This window comes from Tribolium castaneum, chromosome 9 (assembly GCF_031307605.1).
Source record: "Tribolium castaneum strain GA2 chromosome 9, icTriCast1.1, whole genome shotgun sequence".
In the NCBI taxonomy this organism is placed as follows: domain Eukaryota; kingdom Metazoa; phylum Arthropoda; class Insecta; order Coleoptera; family Tenebrionidae; genus Tribolium; species Tribolium castaneum.
Window position 1 is genome coordinate 5,099,383 of NC_087402.1, and position 17,799 is coordinate 5,117,181.

The 17,799-nt window shown below is 41.5% G+C and overlaps 3 protein-coding genes across 5 annotated transcripts; 2 read left to right on the top strand and 1 right to left on the bottom strand.

Annotated features, from left to right (window-relative positions):
* The first annotated feature begins 692 nt into the window (after nucleotides 1–692).
* Nucleotides 693–2,271, top strand: LOC663633 (zinc finger protein OZF). Its single transcript, XM_969671.4, has one exon. It carries the CDS (start codon nucleotides 983–985, stop codon nucleotides 2,231–2,233), a length of 1,251 nt encoding a protein of 416 aa, XP_974764.1. The 5' UTR covers nucleotides 693–982; the 3' UTR covers nucleotides 2,234–2,271.
* On the bottom strand, nucleotides 2,268–3,265 carry RpL9 (Ribosomal protein L9). Of its 2 annotated transcripts, none has more exons than XM_969687.4 (3): nucleotides 3,113–3,265; nucleotides 2,549–2,920; nucleotides 2,268–2,498 (listed from the first exon to the last, which is right to left on the bottom strand). In XM_969687.4, exons 2-3 carry the CDS (start codon nucleotides 2,914–2,916, stop codon nucleotides 2,297–2,299), a joined length of 570 nt encoding a protein of 189 aa, XP_974780.1. In that variant the 5' UTR covers nucleotides 2,917–2,920; nucleotides 3,113–3,265; the 3' UTR covers nucleotides 2,268–2,296. The 2 variants fall into 2 exon arrangements, with proteins under 2 accessions (XP_974780.1, XP_008192135.1); XM_008193913.3 differs by having other exon boundaries at nucleotides 3,068–3,129.
* Nucleotides 3,266–4,608: 1,343 nt separating this feature from the next.
* Nucleotides 4,609–17,067, top strand: kibra. Of its 2 annotated transcripts, XM_969698.5 has the most exons (8): nucleotides 4,609–5,107; nucleotides 9,158–9,267; nucleotides 9,322–9,416; nucleotides 13,747–14,015; nucleotides 14,072–15,460; nucleotides 15,516–15,705; nucleotides 15,766–16,775; nucleotides 16,832–17,067. In XM_969698.5, exons 1-8 carry the CDS (start codon nucleotides 4,980–4,982, stop codon nucleotides 16,980–16,982), a joined length of 3,342 nt encoding a protein of 1,113 aa, XP_974791.2. In that variant the 5' UTR covers nucleotides 4,609–4,979; the 3' UTR covers nucleotides 16,983–17,067. The 2 variants fall into 2 exon arrangements, with proteins under 2 accessions (XP_974791.2, XP_008192133.1); XM_008193911.3 differs by lacking the exons at nucleotides 4,609–5,107; nucleotides 9,158–9,267; nucleotides 9,322–9,416 and adding an exon at nucleotides 10,971–11,531.
* Nucleotides 17,068–17,799: the final 732 nt, after the last annotated feature.

Below are 17,799 nucleotides of genomic sequence, written 5' to 3' on the forward strand. Positions count from 1 at the left end.
TCATTATTTATTATCACCTATTGTTTCCCCCTCATCATCGACTTATCAGGAAAATAGAACATACAGGGTGGTCCAAAATTAGACAGTACGTAGATGTTTCTAATTATAAGTACAAAACAGCCCTGGACCTCAGTTGCTTACCACACCAGCGGCTTCATTTATTCAACCACCGGCCTTCAGTGTCATCCATTTGGTGTGTATTTAAACAACGATAACTCATGTTTTTCGTTTCTATCAATGTCATCGTAGAAAAAATTGTGTATGTTTATATAAACTTAAACAACATACCGTTCATAGTGAGATGGTGTACGGAAACGCGACTAGTCTCGGATTGAATATATTTACTCTGAACTCATGGCGTTAAGACTTTAATCACAATTTGTCTATATTTTAATGAATGTAAATATCATTGTATTAGATTTATCAAATTGTAATTTTGTTTTTATAATACTTGTTCAATATAATTTTGTTTAAATCATACAAATAGAATAAAATGATTTTAAACACGCCTCTCATTCCGCCCAAACCCTACAACCAAACTTGCCGCCTTCAGTAGCGTAGGGGGCACCACAATATGACTAGTTTTCGAATCTAAATTCACAATTGCTATACAAAATTGCGCTATTACTTTAGCTAAGCGAAACAGCAGCTATCCCTATTAATTTTCTAATTAATTGACGAAATTAAGTTTCACATTTACCGGATTTCTTCATTCGTAATTGAGGTCACTCCAATCTGTCACCTGTCAAACACAAATAAAATGAAAAAAATTCGAAAAAACAGGTTCGGGCTCAAACGTAACGTGTGCAATAACAAGATATGTGTAAATTGATTATTCCCAAACATTTGTGTGCGAGCCACTAAAACCTCCTCACTACACGATAAACAAAGAGTGAGGTTATGCCCGTGTTGTCCCGCACTCCAAAACCTGGATTTCCGCAAAAAACGGCTTGATATTATGGGAAATCATTAACGTGGTGCAATGTCGATAAAATCCGAGCCGGCCGAACCCGAAATGATCATAATCAAGCAGGAATCAGACGCCGCTCCCGCCTCGCCCTGCACCGCGACTTTTTTCAAGGAAGAAAAGACCGAAGACGAACCCGACGAGAGTTTCCAATGCAAAATTTGCAAAAAGCGATTCGAGAGTGAGGACGAGTTGTACGAGCACGAAAACGCCAAAACGGCTGATAGGTCGCACTCGTGTTGCGCCTGTGGTAAGTCGTTCCGCGACAACACCCAGCTGAACGTCCACACGCGGAAGCACACGGGGGAGAAGCCCTACGAGTGCAGCGAATGCGGGAAAAAATTCTCGATCAACGGCAATTTGAGCAAACATATGCGCACCCACACGGGGGAAAAGCGGTTCGAGTGCGATACTTGCGAAAGAAAGTTTACTCAATTCGCGCACCTGGAAGACCACATCAAGACGCATTCGGGCGACCGGCCGTTCGAGTGCGACGTTTGTAAAAGCGCCTTCAAGACGAAAGCCCGGCTTAGGAAGCATAGAAAATCGCACGAGGACACCACTCTAACCCGGAGGTCGGTCCAGTGCCCCATTTGCTCGAAAATGATGAAAAACATGCGGCAATTAACCAACCACATGGACTGTCATTCCTCCGAGAAAAATTTGTTCCAGTGCGATATTTGCGGCAAAAGTTATCACAATTTGTATTACTTGCAAAACCACCAAAAGACGCACAGTGGCGTCCGCCCTTTCAAATGCACTCTCTGTGAGAAAACCTTCATTACCTCGGGCCAACTCAGGCGCCACCAAAACACCCACACGGGCTACAAGCCCTATAATTGCGATCTCTGTCCCAAGTCATTCCCCAACTCCCAGAATTTGCGCCGACATAAGCTCACACATACCGGCGAGAAAAAACATTCTTGTAACATTTGCGGCAAGAGTTTTATCATCGTTGAGAATTTGACCCGCCATATGAGGACCCACACGGGGGAAAAGCCCTACTCGTGTGACATATGCGGCCGCAGGTTTGCCCACAGTACGACGGTCAAAGAACATAGAAGGACCCATACGGGGGATAAGCCCTTCGGGTGCGGCATTTGTGATAAAAGATTTACTATCAATAAATTATTGTACAAACATATACGAGCGAAACATCCAGAGGATTTTAATAGTTTCAAGGAACAGGAAATGAGGAAAAAGTATGTTATGTTTAGTGTGAAAAGTGAGCCTGGGATTAAAATTGAAAAATTGGACGACACGTAATGTGAATAAGGCTTCTAATAAAAACCTCCAAAACCTTATTGTACAAATTTATTAAATGCAAGATTATTCTTCTTGCACAACGGTTGTTTTCTCTGAAACGTATAACCCATCCAAAAACATACGAATATCCTTGTTTTTGACAGTCGTGGATTGTTGGATAAGGGCAGCAGACCTGGACACGTCTTCCAGCGAGTTGCCTTCAATAATCAATTCGTCCTTTTGTTTGGCGGAGTTTTTAACAGTCACTCCTGGTGCCATTTTCACTCTAAAATTGAAAACACAATACACGCAACCACGCTTAAATCGAGGTCTCACCTCCGGATGTATTTCTCCCCTAAGAAATTTCTAATTTCAATAACGGAATCATTCTCAGTGGTCACACAATTGATGGGGAAATGGGCATAAACAGCCCTCATTTTATACTGGTAACCTTTCGTTACCCCCTTCAACATGTTCTCGACATGGGAGCACACTGTGCGTACGGCAGCTAACTCCTTCTTGGTTCCAAACCACTTCTCGACTTTGAGGAGTCTCGGGTTGACCATATGAATGTCAACTGCGAGATGTTTGAAAGACCGTTTCAAGACCCCACGGGGACCTTTGACGGTGATCAGGCGCGATTTCGCATGGACGGTGATTCCTTCTGGGATTTTCACCGTTTGGTTCGTCACGATTTGTTTCATCGTGCTGAAACAGAAACATAACCTATGACATGCATAGTCAAAATTTCACAATTTCGGAGGTGATTTGAAAGGAAATACTGGCTAAAATAGATAAAAGGGGTTTGGATAAGCCTTTCAGTCACATTTGTGTGATTAAAATATTGGTAATTACGTGGATGATTTCCGATTTTTGTAAATAATTCCACCGGACACTAACCTTTCGCGTTGACGTTTGACACAAAAAGAAAGTCACTAGTTTGGTTGTTTAGGGGAAAACGTGTTACCAGTAAGAGCGGTAAATGCAAACGTTTTTTTCAAAACGGCTTTTTCAAAATTGAAAAGTCGTACTTGTAGATAATATTATACAAACGGCAGTTGAGATTCAAACATATCTAAAACATAAATAATCTATGTTACATAACTCAACACAAATTAGGATGAAGAAAAAAATTCGAAGTAATGCCTTTGGCTAAAACTTCTGAATTTCATGTAATGTTGATAATTAGTGCAACAACAAAATGTGATTAAAAAGACGGTATGAACTGATATAGAAAAAAAAATACTTACCTAGCTAATTCATAATTATTAATTATTGAAAATACATACCGTTTACAAGATAAAAGGGTTTAAACAGTTAAAAGTTAAATTTTTTTCACGAGTTTTTTATTATTAGAAAACTACCAAACTATTAGAAAAAGCCGACAAATCGAAAAAATTGGAAAAAAAACGTATTAAAAAACCATCAGAAAAACATATCTGCAAACAATTAATAAATTATAGTACTATTAGCTCTTTCAAAACTATAGAAATACCAACGTCGTATTTTACCATTTTTTTTTAAATAAAGTTGATAAAAATTTAATGATTAGATCTTTCAGTATTTCAAAAAATAATCTCTTTATTAAAATGAACTACCACTAATTTTTTGGAAATAAATAATTATAACTTTAAGCCACTTCTTTGTTTTGAGATCCTTAATATTGCAGACAAAAAAAAACGTTCTAACAGTCAATAATTATTTAAGTGTAAGATCATTTTAAACTTGGAAAAGAAATTCTTTTTACTTTTTACGCCACAAAAATAGTGTCTTCTTCTTTCTCTGTGGATAAATTAATATGAATGTGAAAAAATTAACAATTCAAAGTAGGACGTAAAATAGAAAAAAAGACAGGTAAATTGCCAACGACAAGAACAATCACAACAGTGAAATTTTAGCCCTAATCTTGTCGTAAAGATTACGATGATCATGTCACTTTTACTAGATAGTGTTAATAAATTTTAAGTGGCACTTAAAAATTAAAGACAAAGGAGGATGATAAGTGCATGATGTCAAGGGAAAAGTATATTTATGATTAAAGTCAACGATTTGTTGTTTACTCATTTACGCAATCTGATAATATTCATTGGTTCTGTATTTCAGGAAGTGATGTTTTTTGCAATAATTTTAACAATCGTATCAGAATCACGTCTGCCCTGGACCCCTGGTCAGCGAATTTTGATTAAATTTAGTCTAAATACTGTCGTTTTTTGGTTGTTTAATAATAATTATAATATAGATTATAAATAAATTAATTTTTAAATTAAAAAAGCGGTCTTGAAAGCGGCAGTTATCTCCGTTTGGTTGTATGTCGCACGTGTAGATGTCGCTCGAATGGCCAGAAGCAATTAAATCTCACGAGTGCACCGTTGCCTCCACCTCGTAAAAACTATGCGAACTATTCAGGCGCTATTAAACTTTGTGGAATGTGGACTGTGGGACGGCCCCTGTCGCATTCCAATCGCATTCCATCGCCCATTGCGCCACGACCGCAGTGTACCATCTGGGTATCGCGTCCTGAGCATTTCGTGCGTCCCGCTGGCCGTTTTCGCGTGGTTTGGGGCGTCGGTGGTGAGCGTCTCGGGCGTCTTGCGCCCCATTCACCCGTCCACAAGTGCGCCGCATTCCTTCGTCTCGTCGGCGATTGGTGTTCAGTGTGGTGACGTCAGAGCGCGACCGCTCATGATAATGTGGTATTCAACATGGCCGAGTGGTTCGTGTAGTGTGTGCCAGTTGCGGTCGTTTTGAATGGATTAATTCCCATATAATGCCGCGGAAACGCAACGGAGAGCTGCCCCTGCCCGAAGGTTGGGACTACGGCCGGGACTACGACGGCAAGATCTACTTCATCGACCACAATTCGAAGAAAACGACGTGGATCGACCCCCGAGACAGGTAGGCCTGCGGCGCCCCCGGGAAGCGGAAGCGCGGTCCCGCGAGGTGGAGGCGAGTGTCTGTGCTGGAAAACATGGTGATTGTGCTGCCGCACGCGGGAAAAATGCGCGATTTTTCGCTTCGCTCGCTAAAAATATGCGAGGGGCGTCTGGAAATAGCGTCGCGACGCCAAGCGGTCTAGCGAGGGTTACTAACGGCCAAGGCATGCGATGCACTTGTTGACGACGCTTATCGGATAAGCCCGATAAGGGATCGATGGAATGCAGGCTTATCTAGTTCTGCCCCAAATACGGCCCTCGAAGGACCACCAAAAGTGGCACAAATTACACTGCTATAATGCTATTATGCGAGTTTCTTACTCCTCTTTCATCTCTCCCAGCGGTGCATTGACCACTTTCACTCCACTTGTCACTACACAACCATTCCACAAGGGACGACCCCACGAAACCATTACAAACAAACCGTCCGCTAAACCAACATACCCATCCTAAAACAAAAACCCTAACGACTAGACCCCAAAATCCTACCCCAGTTACTGACCTACCGCCACAACAAATTCTCAACAGCCCTAAAACATGTTTTCAAAAAAAGAACTGGAAACAAGGACAACATTAGTGTGAAAACAGTCTTATCAAATCATGAAAACGCAAATGATAATGTGAATCATTTTGATATTGAAGAATCCTCAAATGAGAAACAGATGACTAACAACCAGAACCTAATAACACCAGAGAGAACCAAACGTGGAACAAAGGAATTTCAAGTTTTTCCGATTGTTTAAAGAGCAACCAGGAACAAAGACAAATTCGAAGCAAATGACTAACGCTTCAAATATTCGCTGTGATAAAATTAATTGCTGGCAACTTTGTGTAGAGTTGCATTTTAGTTCTTTTTGCTGTCACTGACCTACCGTATGAATTTCGTCTTGGGCCAAAATAAATTAGGTCTTTTACCAGGCGAAACAAATGAAATGAGAGACAAAAATAACAAAAAACAAGTGAAATTGTTTTGCATGTGGAATAGATAAACAACGGAAATGTATTAAAAAATTAGGTAAACTTTGCTTTTTGGATAAGAAAAAATCGAACTGTTGACATAATAAGCGATTGCAGTTATTTTAGAAATAAAAATGTTGACCTTAGTTCAAGCATATAAAGTCATTCGGTTTATGTGGTTGCACTTTTTTCGATGCTCGATTGTTGAAAAAAACTTGTCCTACTAAACAAAACACAACTTTCTAATGTAAAACAAATGAAAAACGTAGACTATTTGGACCGATGTCGGAATTGATACAAATGGAAAATGAAACAATGATAAAATTACTCTTCATTTGCATAAAAAATACGAACTGGGCTTGACATTTCCCTGGAACTGTTGTTTGAGTGGACTTTAAATTCTTTCAACGCGAAGAAGACTGGGTTTAATTAGCTTACAACAAAAGAAGAATTTGCCATGCTTAATGTTTTATACAAAAAACATGAATAGCACTAAATCGTGAAACAAAAGTCGGTGATTTGTATGTGGGGTTTCAGTTTTTGATGATTTTCTTCGTTAAAAAGGCTTCCAGTGACGTGATCCTATTGTAAAAAAGGATTATGTACTTAAAGCTTTAGTCTGGTTCAAATAAAAAAGAAAGTAGACACTGTTTGAATGAGGGGCGATAAAACAAAAGAAGAGCATACGACGTGGAAAAAACAAACGCTTCAAACTGGAGATTACATAACTTTTTGAAAAAATCTCTCCGTCCAATTGGCCTTTTACAAGAGATGAAGTAACTGAATAGCTCGTTTAAAATCAACTTTTCCCGACTTTCCATTGTTCAGAAACAAAAGCAAATCCCTTCTCTCGCAAGTATGAATAAATTGGGCAGTTGGCTGTGAGCCCATCTCGTCAGTCCATTTAAAATGCAAATCTCCCAACGCCTCGAATTGACACACACACACACACACACACACACGTCGACGTTTTATTATTGTGCACAAATAAATGTTGCATTACCATACAATGGCCACTTGATATAAAATACCAATTAGAGCGACCTCTGACCTCACTTAGTTGGCCTAGATCGCTCGGTTCGGTTAATATTCTCGGTGAAAAATAATAAAAAATAATCGAGTCGGTGCTGAAAGTGTCCAAGCCGGAGGAAGGCGACATCTAAATATAACCGCAATTAAAATTCCACATACGGGATTATCTCTCTCTACCAATTACCATAAAATTGTGAAATCCAGCTCCGATTCGGATGCGCGCGTAGCTTAATTTTATAATCCTAATCACAGTAAACATAAATAAGGCTCGTTTAATGTCCATTTAAAAATCAAACAAAACGCAATTCAAGAAGAATGTGCATATCGCACGAGTGGTGTCAAGTCACCGGTGGTGACCTCGGTCAAGGCCACACTTTGCACCGCACCACGGCTGACCCACAAATCGAGGGTGGCCGTGAGATCGGAATGCGCAGCGACATCTGGCGAACGCCCGGCCTTAAGGGAATTCTTTTTCCCCCTTGGAGAAAGTGACACACATCTTTCCGAAATTTTCCTTTCCGGAGCCGCGCTTTTTGGTCTCGACGCGAAGAATTCCAACAATCCGGCCGACGTCCAATAAATTACAACTCGCCGTGTGCTATAATTAGGACCGAATAACTTGCCAACAACGCTCGATGCGCCGTATTTAGCTGAGAAATTTCGACGTGTTTAGCACCTTTAAAGGACGCCGAACGCCGGACCTTGACGAATTCCAATGCGATCAGCGTAGTGGACGTAGTAATCCCGAATGTTTACTCGAATGACTAACGCAACGCAAACACCATTTTCCAACAATTCGAACGCATTCGAGACCCGTGTTTATTTACAATTGCGCCATTACCTCCACCAACCCTCGCAAAAACGCCAAATTCGGCACGGACCCCATTCCATTAAGTGAGGTTACGTAACCGAAGACATGCATGACCCAAAAAAGCGCCTGTCCTAATTGACTGGACATTACCGCATAAAAAATTCGGAACACGTACCATAAGCTCACACACCTCACATCACTTCTATTATGATTTTTATGTTCAATTTATTCTCCAAGTTTCGGAGAACGACTTGGAGGATTTTATGCTTAATTGATTGCCACCCCTGATTTTGAGTTTCTTGACTTACCTGATCCTTTAACAGCCACAAAAGGGTGAAACACTGATTAAGTGATTAGATAACACAAAATTTACTTTAAAGGAATTCACAACTTACGAGTGCCAACATAACAGTAGTTTTTTATGAGGTTACCACCCCTGATGACAGCGCCGCCAAAAAAAAAACAGTTTCGGCCAATTTTGACCAAAAATGACCCAAATAAATTGGCTAAATTGGTGAACACCTCACTAGAGTCAAAAACTTATCGTCCCAGGACTTTACTTCGGATCTTTGGAAATTTAAATACGTAATCCACCTAATTAAAGGATGCAATCAAGGAAGGGGTGCCAACCGCGTCGGAGATGGCGGTAAATTGAAATTTGCCAAAGTGGGTCCTTGCAGGGCCGTGTCGGGCCCGCGTCCTCTAATAAATTGTAAAGAGTAACGAGCGCGTCAGCGCACGTTTTCTGTTCGAGTAGTATTCAGGAATGATGCGTGCTAGAGCGAGATATTGAGAGAAAAAGACGGGGAAACGTTGGAATGCGGTGACGGTCGAGCCCCCTTCAGACGAAGCTCGCAGCCGACGGGGCCGTGACCGACCCCCCACCCACGTGACCTTCCTTCCGGGGTGAGCGCGACGGACGCCACTGAAAGCGTGCCAAAAATCGCCACAATTCGGAAAACTGGAGCGACCTTGCGGGGTCACATATTTCGGTTATCAGGCAATGATAGCGTTATCGCGAGGGTTGGATTGTCAACTTGAGATTTTTTCACCGATGAATTATTCATTTTATTATTCTAATGTCCCGGATGTTGTGCAGCTCACCATAAATATTTCATTCGCAAATTGCGTCGTATTGATACGAATAGTAAAAATATTTGCGATATTTAAATGATTTGAGAGCCACACCTCTGACTTTCTTTTCGTTTCCAGGTTCACGAAACCGCAAACGTTTGCTGATTGCATAGGAAACGAGCTTCCACTGGGATGGGAGGAAGCGTACGATGGCCAGATCGGCCCCTACTACATCAACCATCAAACCCGTGAGTGTTTTTCGAGAGTTGGAGTCAAGGAATTTCATTCGATTATTTTTCTAGAGTCGACGCAACTCGAGGACCCCCGGCAGGAATGGAGGGCCATCCAGGAGGCCATGCTGCGGGAGTACCTGCAGACGGCACAGGATGTCCTCGAGGTGAGTTCGAGGGGCTACGCCCATGGTACTACAATGCGTACTCGATTTATCTGATGCATTCTGGAGGTGCAGTGGAGCGTGCATCGCACTCTCACACATGCCACGGAATGTGACCGTGGAACACTAGCCGAGAGATGAGGTGCCTTTTAGGGGCCCTAAAAAATTCAAATCGGCCATTTGGTAAAAAGTTCACAGCGAAAAGTCGTTAAGTCGTAAATCGGGCCACAATCGCCCTAATGAACGCTTAAATGCTTGATTGGTTTAACTACTTGGCGCTTTCCTATTTTATGGCATTTTCACCGACATCTGAACCGTGAATAAAAACCAAAAGCACGAATTATCGCATTTTTCATCGCGCATACTCGAGACGTTTTTTCCTCGAAGAACCACGAATTAAACCGGCTGCCAGGGGGCGGCATAAATATTTTCCCAAAAATTTATTTTGATTGTTTGTCTTTTTGAAAGGAAATATCCCAAAAATCAAAACCAAATTAGTGATTTTTTTGGCTGATTTTTGAGAAATTGAGAGATAAAACGCTTGAGATACAAAACATTTTGTGAAATTTGGTGAGGAATTCTTGAATCTTATCAATATTTATTTGGGTACGGAAAACAGTAAATTTTTTCAATATTGAAAATTTGAAAAATCTTGTGTTCAATTCGTCAGTCATGAAGTTGTGCCACACGTTTAAAATGGAAAAAAAAACTATTTTTCGTCGCACAAGAAGCTATTGACTTTTAGACTTATTTTAAAAGACTAACAGAATGATAAAGGGTGGCTCTTTATTATTATGACTGAATCTTGAATCTTTCCGTATTCTAAAAGACGTTACAAATCCATATTCAGTTTTATCAGTCAGATTTTTAATTCCACAAAGAACCACAATTAGACGATGACACAGGCTTTTATCATTATTACAGTTTGATCATTGCGAAGTTTTTTTTCACAAAATAAGGAATTACGCGGTTTGTTGTTGTATTATTCAGTGTTGGCTAATAAATAACAAAAAATCAGTTAATTAATTTAAAACGCCACTTTTTCTGGGGTCGTATTTTTGTCAGGTCATTTGGATCCTCCCGCACTGTAATAAAAAAAACACGTTACAATGCGAGGTCATTCCAGGTCGCATTTTTATCGTCTCGTCTCTTCAGATTTTTTTCCATAACGTCAAACCACCGTTTCGTTTGCGTCAAAGTCGTCACACACCGCCGATAACCCAAATATTTCTTTCGGTTTCTGATTATAGAAAAATTGTCCCTTTGGTGATTTATCTCTTTGCATTATTTTGACAGCGGCCGTGTCGCTTTGGCGCGGTATTTTGACACACGATATTTTCGAACACCTTTTATAGCCGGTCGGGGTCCATGGGGGGGTCGGGAGGCGGAGGCTCGTGCCGCGGCTCAGGAATGTCGAGGCTGTTCGGATTCCAGGCTCAGTACATCAAATCAGGGGGCTCCCAAAAATTACACCGATTTCTGCGCAGTTTCAGCCCTGTTTCTTCAAGGGTTGCTGGCAGTTGTTGAAAATGTTGTAATTCTTTTGGTGGATTTTTGTGGAGTGTGTCGGGCTGCAGGAAGGAATGCGCTCTCGTGAGCGTTTTTTGTGCGTTTTTTGGCCGTGGCTGGGCGGCCAGGTGGTGCTTGAGCGCCGGCGATGGGGCTCGTAAGTTAATTCCGCGGGGGGCCGGGGGCCCGCTACCTGTGTTACGCCGCACGATCCCAGCAGGCCACTGCATTCCTCCGATCGTCGGCGATCTCGTCCGAAGGCGCATTCCTGGTGCGTCCATCCAACAGGTTGTTTTTGTGTTTTATCATCGCGGTCGGCCGCGATGGGGTTACGCAACGCCGGGGGAGGGCGCAACAATGCGTGACCCGGGGCGCGGGGGCCCGACCTCGGAAATTGAGCGTGGCCCGGGGTGCGAAGGACAGGCCCAAGGCCGAGCGGTGCGCCGCGACCACCGGCCGCCGTCAGTCGAGATGTGGCCCTTGTGCTACGTGCCAGCGCTCCAAGTGCACACGCTGCCCGCCAGCGGACACCACATACACCACCACCACCCGTTCAGGACGCTGCCCGCCTCCTATCACCAAAGTGCCCCCCTGTACGGACTCAGAATCGTGAGTGAGATAATGGCTTTTTCTACACGAAAAGAGAGTTTACGTCTCGGACGGCTGGCGCAGCTTTTTTCTCTGCTAATCTTCAGATTCATCAAATACTTGCCTCTTATGACCCCTCAAACCGGTCGCCGGACGAAAAAATACCAACTTTCGAATGGTTCGGCCAAAATATTCACCGCTGCGATCGCTCGGTGGAAAAACTTTCCTTGCAGTTTTTTTGGGCTTTCAAATCGGGGAATTACCGTTTCTATGTAATTCCTATTTGTTTTTTTTAGAACAGTACTTGTTAAATCGTGTATTTAAATTATAAATAAGTGCTTGGTTTCCTAAGTCATAATATTCGTATTTATTGGCGTGATATTTAGGAAAAATTGCCTGGGACAGATCTTTTTTTAATACCCTATTTCAAAAAAATTTCATAAAAGAAAATGGCCAATCATGCTCACGAATTTAATTAAATTTTCATTAAATATTTTATTTGTGTCAATGAGTAGGTAACTTAGAAATTACTTCACCACTACCTAATTTTTCTTCAATCATTACTTTATTATTACAGTTGTCTTTAACAACTTTCTATACCAGAAAAACAATAAAAACTAATATAATATGTATAGCTTTATTAGTTCTTGTTTTATTAACAAATAAAACTACTACTTTTTCTAAAGAATGTTACGAAATAGAGTTTGCAACCAATTAGTCAAGTTTAATTAAAAATTACTGGCCCTCTATTTGTTCACCTTTAACGCCAAAAAACATAGAATTTCAGCCATTTTCCTCGGTGATTTTAAACAAAGTTTTTAAAGTTATTTACATGATACTTTTTCTGCTCGGGTTGTAGGGGAATGTGTTCTAAAATCCTGAAAACTGAAAAAAATTGTGTTTTTTTAACATTATTTCCCTTCAACAATGAGTGTTAAAGAGAAAATTAAATACTTATGGCTCTATAGTGGACTATTAGGAATAAAGTGGCTTTTGTTTTAACTTGAAATTGTCAATCGTTAAGTCGTAAAATTCTTAAAACGAACTTGAAAAACTTGAAATAGGTCATCGAATAGTTTTGCCGTAATTGGGAAAATAAAAACAATAAAAAATTTGTTAATACTTTCTCCAAAAAATTAAAAATTTTGAGAAAAAAGTTTCGAAAACCCATTCTATTTTATAGATTTTGATCTGCTCTTTACGATGGAATAAACCGTTTTGCTCTAAGTCTTATAGTATCGCCGTAATAGTTCCATTTTTCGTGGAGATTTTTGTGGACTTTCGGTACCCGAAACATTTATCATGCAATAACTCCAAAACTATTAGAGATATTTCTATGAAGCTTATTATTTTTTAAAGTTCTTTCGATTATCTATCTTTTTCGAAAAAAATCATTGTTCTCCGACTAATAGTTTTCTCGCAAATTGCTCATAAAAACAAAAACAGGTAAAATTTTAAAAAAATTCATAACTAAAAAACTATTGGGAATTTGGCAATTTTCTCGACGTCAATCGATTCCCCGGATCATTGTACATGAGACAAAGTCAAAACAGTTCAACATTTTCGAATAGTTTTGGCGTAATTGGAAAAATAAGAAAAAACTAAAAAAAAATTTAATACTGCACTTTCTCCAAACAATTAAAAATTTTGAAAAAAAAAATTCTTAAAACCCAATTCATCTGAATAAATCTTGAAACTTCTCTACTGATTGCAAAAAATTGTCCAATGCATGCAGTTTTTAACGTGTTAAAGATATCGAAATGATTCTTCATCAAAAACTTATGTAAACTATTAGCTTCATTTCATTTCTATTATGTACTTATGTACAGGTCTATCTTTTAGGATAAAATACTGCAATTTTCTCAGTTTTGTTTTATCAGAACTAAAACTTATACACACATAAGAGTCATTGAGGAATCTAAAAAAAGAAGCTTCTAGCTTTATCGCGAAGGAAGATGTGACGTTGTAAACACAAAAATTGACCAATTCAGCACAAAAAATTGCATTAGAATAATTAGGAAAACGTGTCCTCCAACCCGAACGGACAAATAAATTATTATTAATTATTGCGCGCTACTGATGGCCAGAGGAATAAACCAAGAAAATACGTGTATATCTTTAATAAAATTCAAAATTGTTTTAACTTAAAGGTGCCTCCAGAAAAAAAGCAATGGCTCTTAAAAAAAACGAGAGCCGTCATTTATTTTCCCTTAATTTATTTAAATTTTGTCCTCAGGCCAAGAAAGACATCTACCATGTCAAATCGCAGCGGCTTATGCTGGCCCAAGACGAGTACAACCACTTGAACAATGCCTTGGCCAATCTGGCCACTTCTCGGACAAGTCTTTATTCCTCTGCGAGCGGAGTTAGCACTAAGTATGACCCCGACTTGCTCAAATCGGACGTCGCCTTAGCCAAAAATCGGGTCTCGAGGCTCAAATCCGAGTTGGAACAAATCCGAAATGAGATGAAGTACACCCAGAAGGGAGTCGATACGTTAACAAAGTACGTCTCATCGCACTTAATAAAATTACATTTTTAATTGTGTTTATTTAATGCAGTGTTGAACAAAAATTGAGTTCGCATCAAGGGTACAACATCGTCGAAGCGCAAGCGATAATGGCCGAGTTAGTCAATATTCAGAAATCGCTGTCGAGTGGGGAGAAAGAAAAAGCCGAATTGATGCAATCCTTGGCGAAATTGAAGGATGACTTGACCCGGCTTCAACTCTCTGAGGACTCCCCCGATATCTCGACTTTGAGTCTTCCGCAGGAGAAGTTGAGCACGGCTTCGCAAACCGACCTTTCGTGTGAGTTGGTCCCGATCGGGACTAGGTTGGCAGAAATGGCCAAAATGCGTTTGGAGTATGACGAAGCGAGGAAACAAGTACAACACATCCAACAGAAACTGGCCGACTTGGAGGAAAAAGTGCTACCGGGACAAGTCGAGTCGGACAAAGACCGACTGCTCCTCTTCCAGGAAAAAGAACAGCTTTTGAGGGAGCTGCGGAGTATCACTCCTCGAATGCGCTCGAAGGAGGAGATGAGCGGAATCCAGTTGAAATGTAAGAGACTGGAGCAAGATCTGAACAAAGCTTTCGAGATGTCCAACCGGGCGATAGCCGACCGGTTGCGACTCCACGAAGAGAAGCAACTGCTGCTCCAACAACTAAGGGACGCTTTACGCCAAATGACCCACCTGGAGTCCCACCTGAAGACGCTCTCGGCGAGCACGCTATCAGTCAGTTCTAGTTCTAGTCTCGGTTCGTTATCAACAACTTCAAGCAAGGGCTCCCTGAGTTCGGGTTTAAGTTTCACGGATATTTACGGCGGGCCGCAGTGTTCCTCCAATCTGGATAAGCCCATCGACATGATGGACCTCCACCGACGAGTTGAGCGCGTCCTCAAAGTGAAATACTCGACCCCTTCGCCGTGCCGCTCCCAACCGTCCTTGTCCCCCCGTAGTTCCCTGTCTTCAGTGTCGCCCCCTGTGTCCCCCATGTACGAAAACCTCCCATGCGCTGTCCCTCCCCCAACGTACGAACAAGTCGAGCGTGACCGCCAAGTGCAAAGACTGATCGAGGAATTGGGACACGAACAGCCCCAAACTCAACCGAAATTGAGTCGGTACTCGTACGAAGGCGACCCACCCTTGAGCCCCATCTCGGAGACGCCGCCCCCCATTTTGGAGCACGACGGAACGGCGCTGTCGCGGACGTCGTCGTCGGGGACCAACACCAGGTCGGTTTCGGCGGCGGTGAGCGACGAGTCGGTGGCGGGCGATTCGGGGGTTTTCGAAGCCTCAAATCGCAAGAAACTGGTGGAGCAAGACGTGGAAACGGCGCAAGTTCAAATCAAGTTGAGGTATGCCTCCGGTGAGAGTATACTCAACGTGGGGGTGGAACGAGCAAGGAATTTGGGGGCGTTGTACATCGCGGAAAATGCCCAAGTGTAAGTTTCCAGTTTTTTTTTTTTTGATTGTTTGAGGCTAGTTTGGGGGTTGCAGGTTTGTGAAAATCGCGCTATTGCCATCCGGGACGAGCACCCCCTCTGTGTATTGCACCAAGTGTGTGAAGGACTTGAAGAAGCCGAGCTTCGGCGATGTTTTCAATATTAGCGTACCTGCGAATAAAATTTACACGAAGACGCTGCAACTGAATGTTTGGAGTAAGACTGAAGAGCAGGAGAAGTGTGTGGTGAGTTTTTCAAACTGATAATAAAGGTAGACAAAAATATAATTTTTGTTTTGTTGGCAGGGTTGTGCTCAGGTGAGTCTGGCCGACTTTAACGTCCAGCAAGTGTCCCAAAAATGGTACAACATCCTGAGTTTGCAACTAATCGACACGCGGGAGGACCCAAAATCGGCCCACAACCGCCAAGAGTCCGACCCAATTGACCCATCAACGAAACCCTCAGTGAAGGAAGAAAGTTCGGACGATTCGACGATAATTTCCTCGCAAACCTCAACTCTGACGCGAAACCAAGACCCTCTCAATTTCCTCAATACTGTAAACTTCACCCTTGAGGACATTTACAACTGTATGGACCGCGAGAGCGATGAAGAGATTGAGGAAGAGGAGGATGAAGAAGAGGAGGAGGAAGACGTGCTTGAGGTACTTGAGGAGGAATTCGAGCCGTTTTCCGACAAGCAAACCAACACCGAATGTGCCTTTTACCCCGAACACGCCAAACAGATGAAAATGGCCGCGGCCGGTGCCTCACTGGACGACCGGGGGGTCATCAAGAGGTCGCAAACCTTCACCCCAAGTGCCCACGTGAGCAAAAACCAATACATTTGCAAGCTGAATCGGAGCGATAGCGACAGCGCGATGCCTCTGTACCGACGTGGCGGCAAGCCTTTCGAGCGTAATGCCATCGAGAGGAGGTCTTTGAGGTTCAGGAGGCAGTCTGTGGCCTCACGGCCGCAGAGCCATCTCCCGACCACGGCACGGACGTCCCTCGACCTGGAACTGGACCTCCAAGCCCAACACACGCGGCTCGATTTGTTACATTCGGAGTTGAACAGGTTGAGGGAGTTGAAGGCGAAGCTGGAAGAGGCGAAAGAACGAGGCGATTCCGAGTTGGCCACTTATCTATTGGAGGACGAAAGGTTTCAGAATTTGATCGCGCACGCGGAGAGTTTCCGAAACCCGAAAACACCCGAAGAGAAGAAGGTGGAGAAGATGTTACGGAAGGTCTCAAAGGAAATTTACAAGTTGAGAAAGACGAAAGCGGGGAATGGAAAACCGGACATCATTTCGTTCAAGTAAGTTTAGTGTGTTTTTTGTTTGATTGGTGTTATTTATTTATTGTTTTTGTCAGGGAGAAGATGGCGTTTTTCACTCGCGTGAACAGCAATGTGCCTTTTTTGCCCCCCGACGAGTGCCATTCGAAAGACAGTGAACCAAGTGACAGTGCACAGTCGGGACGCTACGAGTACGTCGTCGACCGCGTCTTGGGCGTCGAAGTTTGATTTTATTTATTTAGTGAAATTGTATATTTGTACATTGTGTAAAAACGGCGTGCCTGAAAAACGTGAAATATATTTTCTGATGTGATTTCGTGCCTTTAGATCTGAAAATCAAATCAAATTTAATACTCAGATGTATTCGCTTTATACGTTGCAGTTCTAAACTGCGGTTCTTGTATGCCTGTATCTTATTTTAGTACAATCTTTTTTAACTTTGTTACCATCCCTTTTTTTCACCTAGTTTTTAATATTTATATTAACACTTGTTCGTTGGAAATTAACGAGTTTTTCGCGGGCGAGCTCCATCTTGGAATGCAAGGTCTCAACTATATTAGTTGGGTTTATCATTGTTATCAGTTAGCTTACATAAACGGTTATTTTCGTGATTTTTTACCTGTATTATATGTAAATAGTTACTTTGCGCTAGTTTATGTAATATAAAATGGTATGTTTTTAAAAAACATAAGCACATTTCTAAACACAAAAATATATTATATGGTTCTAATAAAAGTTAATAAACCAGAACGATTTTCATTTCACTCCCACACCGACACGAATATCGAAAAAAAACTATTATTTTAAAAGACTCGATTGTTTACAATTCATCCGTTAATTCACTGCTCAACAATAGTGCTAAAGGATTAGTCCCAAAGTGGACGATATTAAAAATAATAATTAATTAATTAATTTTTTGATATTTTTTTACCTTGCTTTTTGTTCAACTGACGTAAGCTGGAATTTTAATTCAATTATAAAGTACCCAAACACAACTTAAAATTTTTTGCATAAATTATTGGAAAACAGTACAAACCCAGAAATA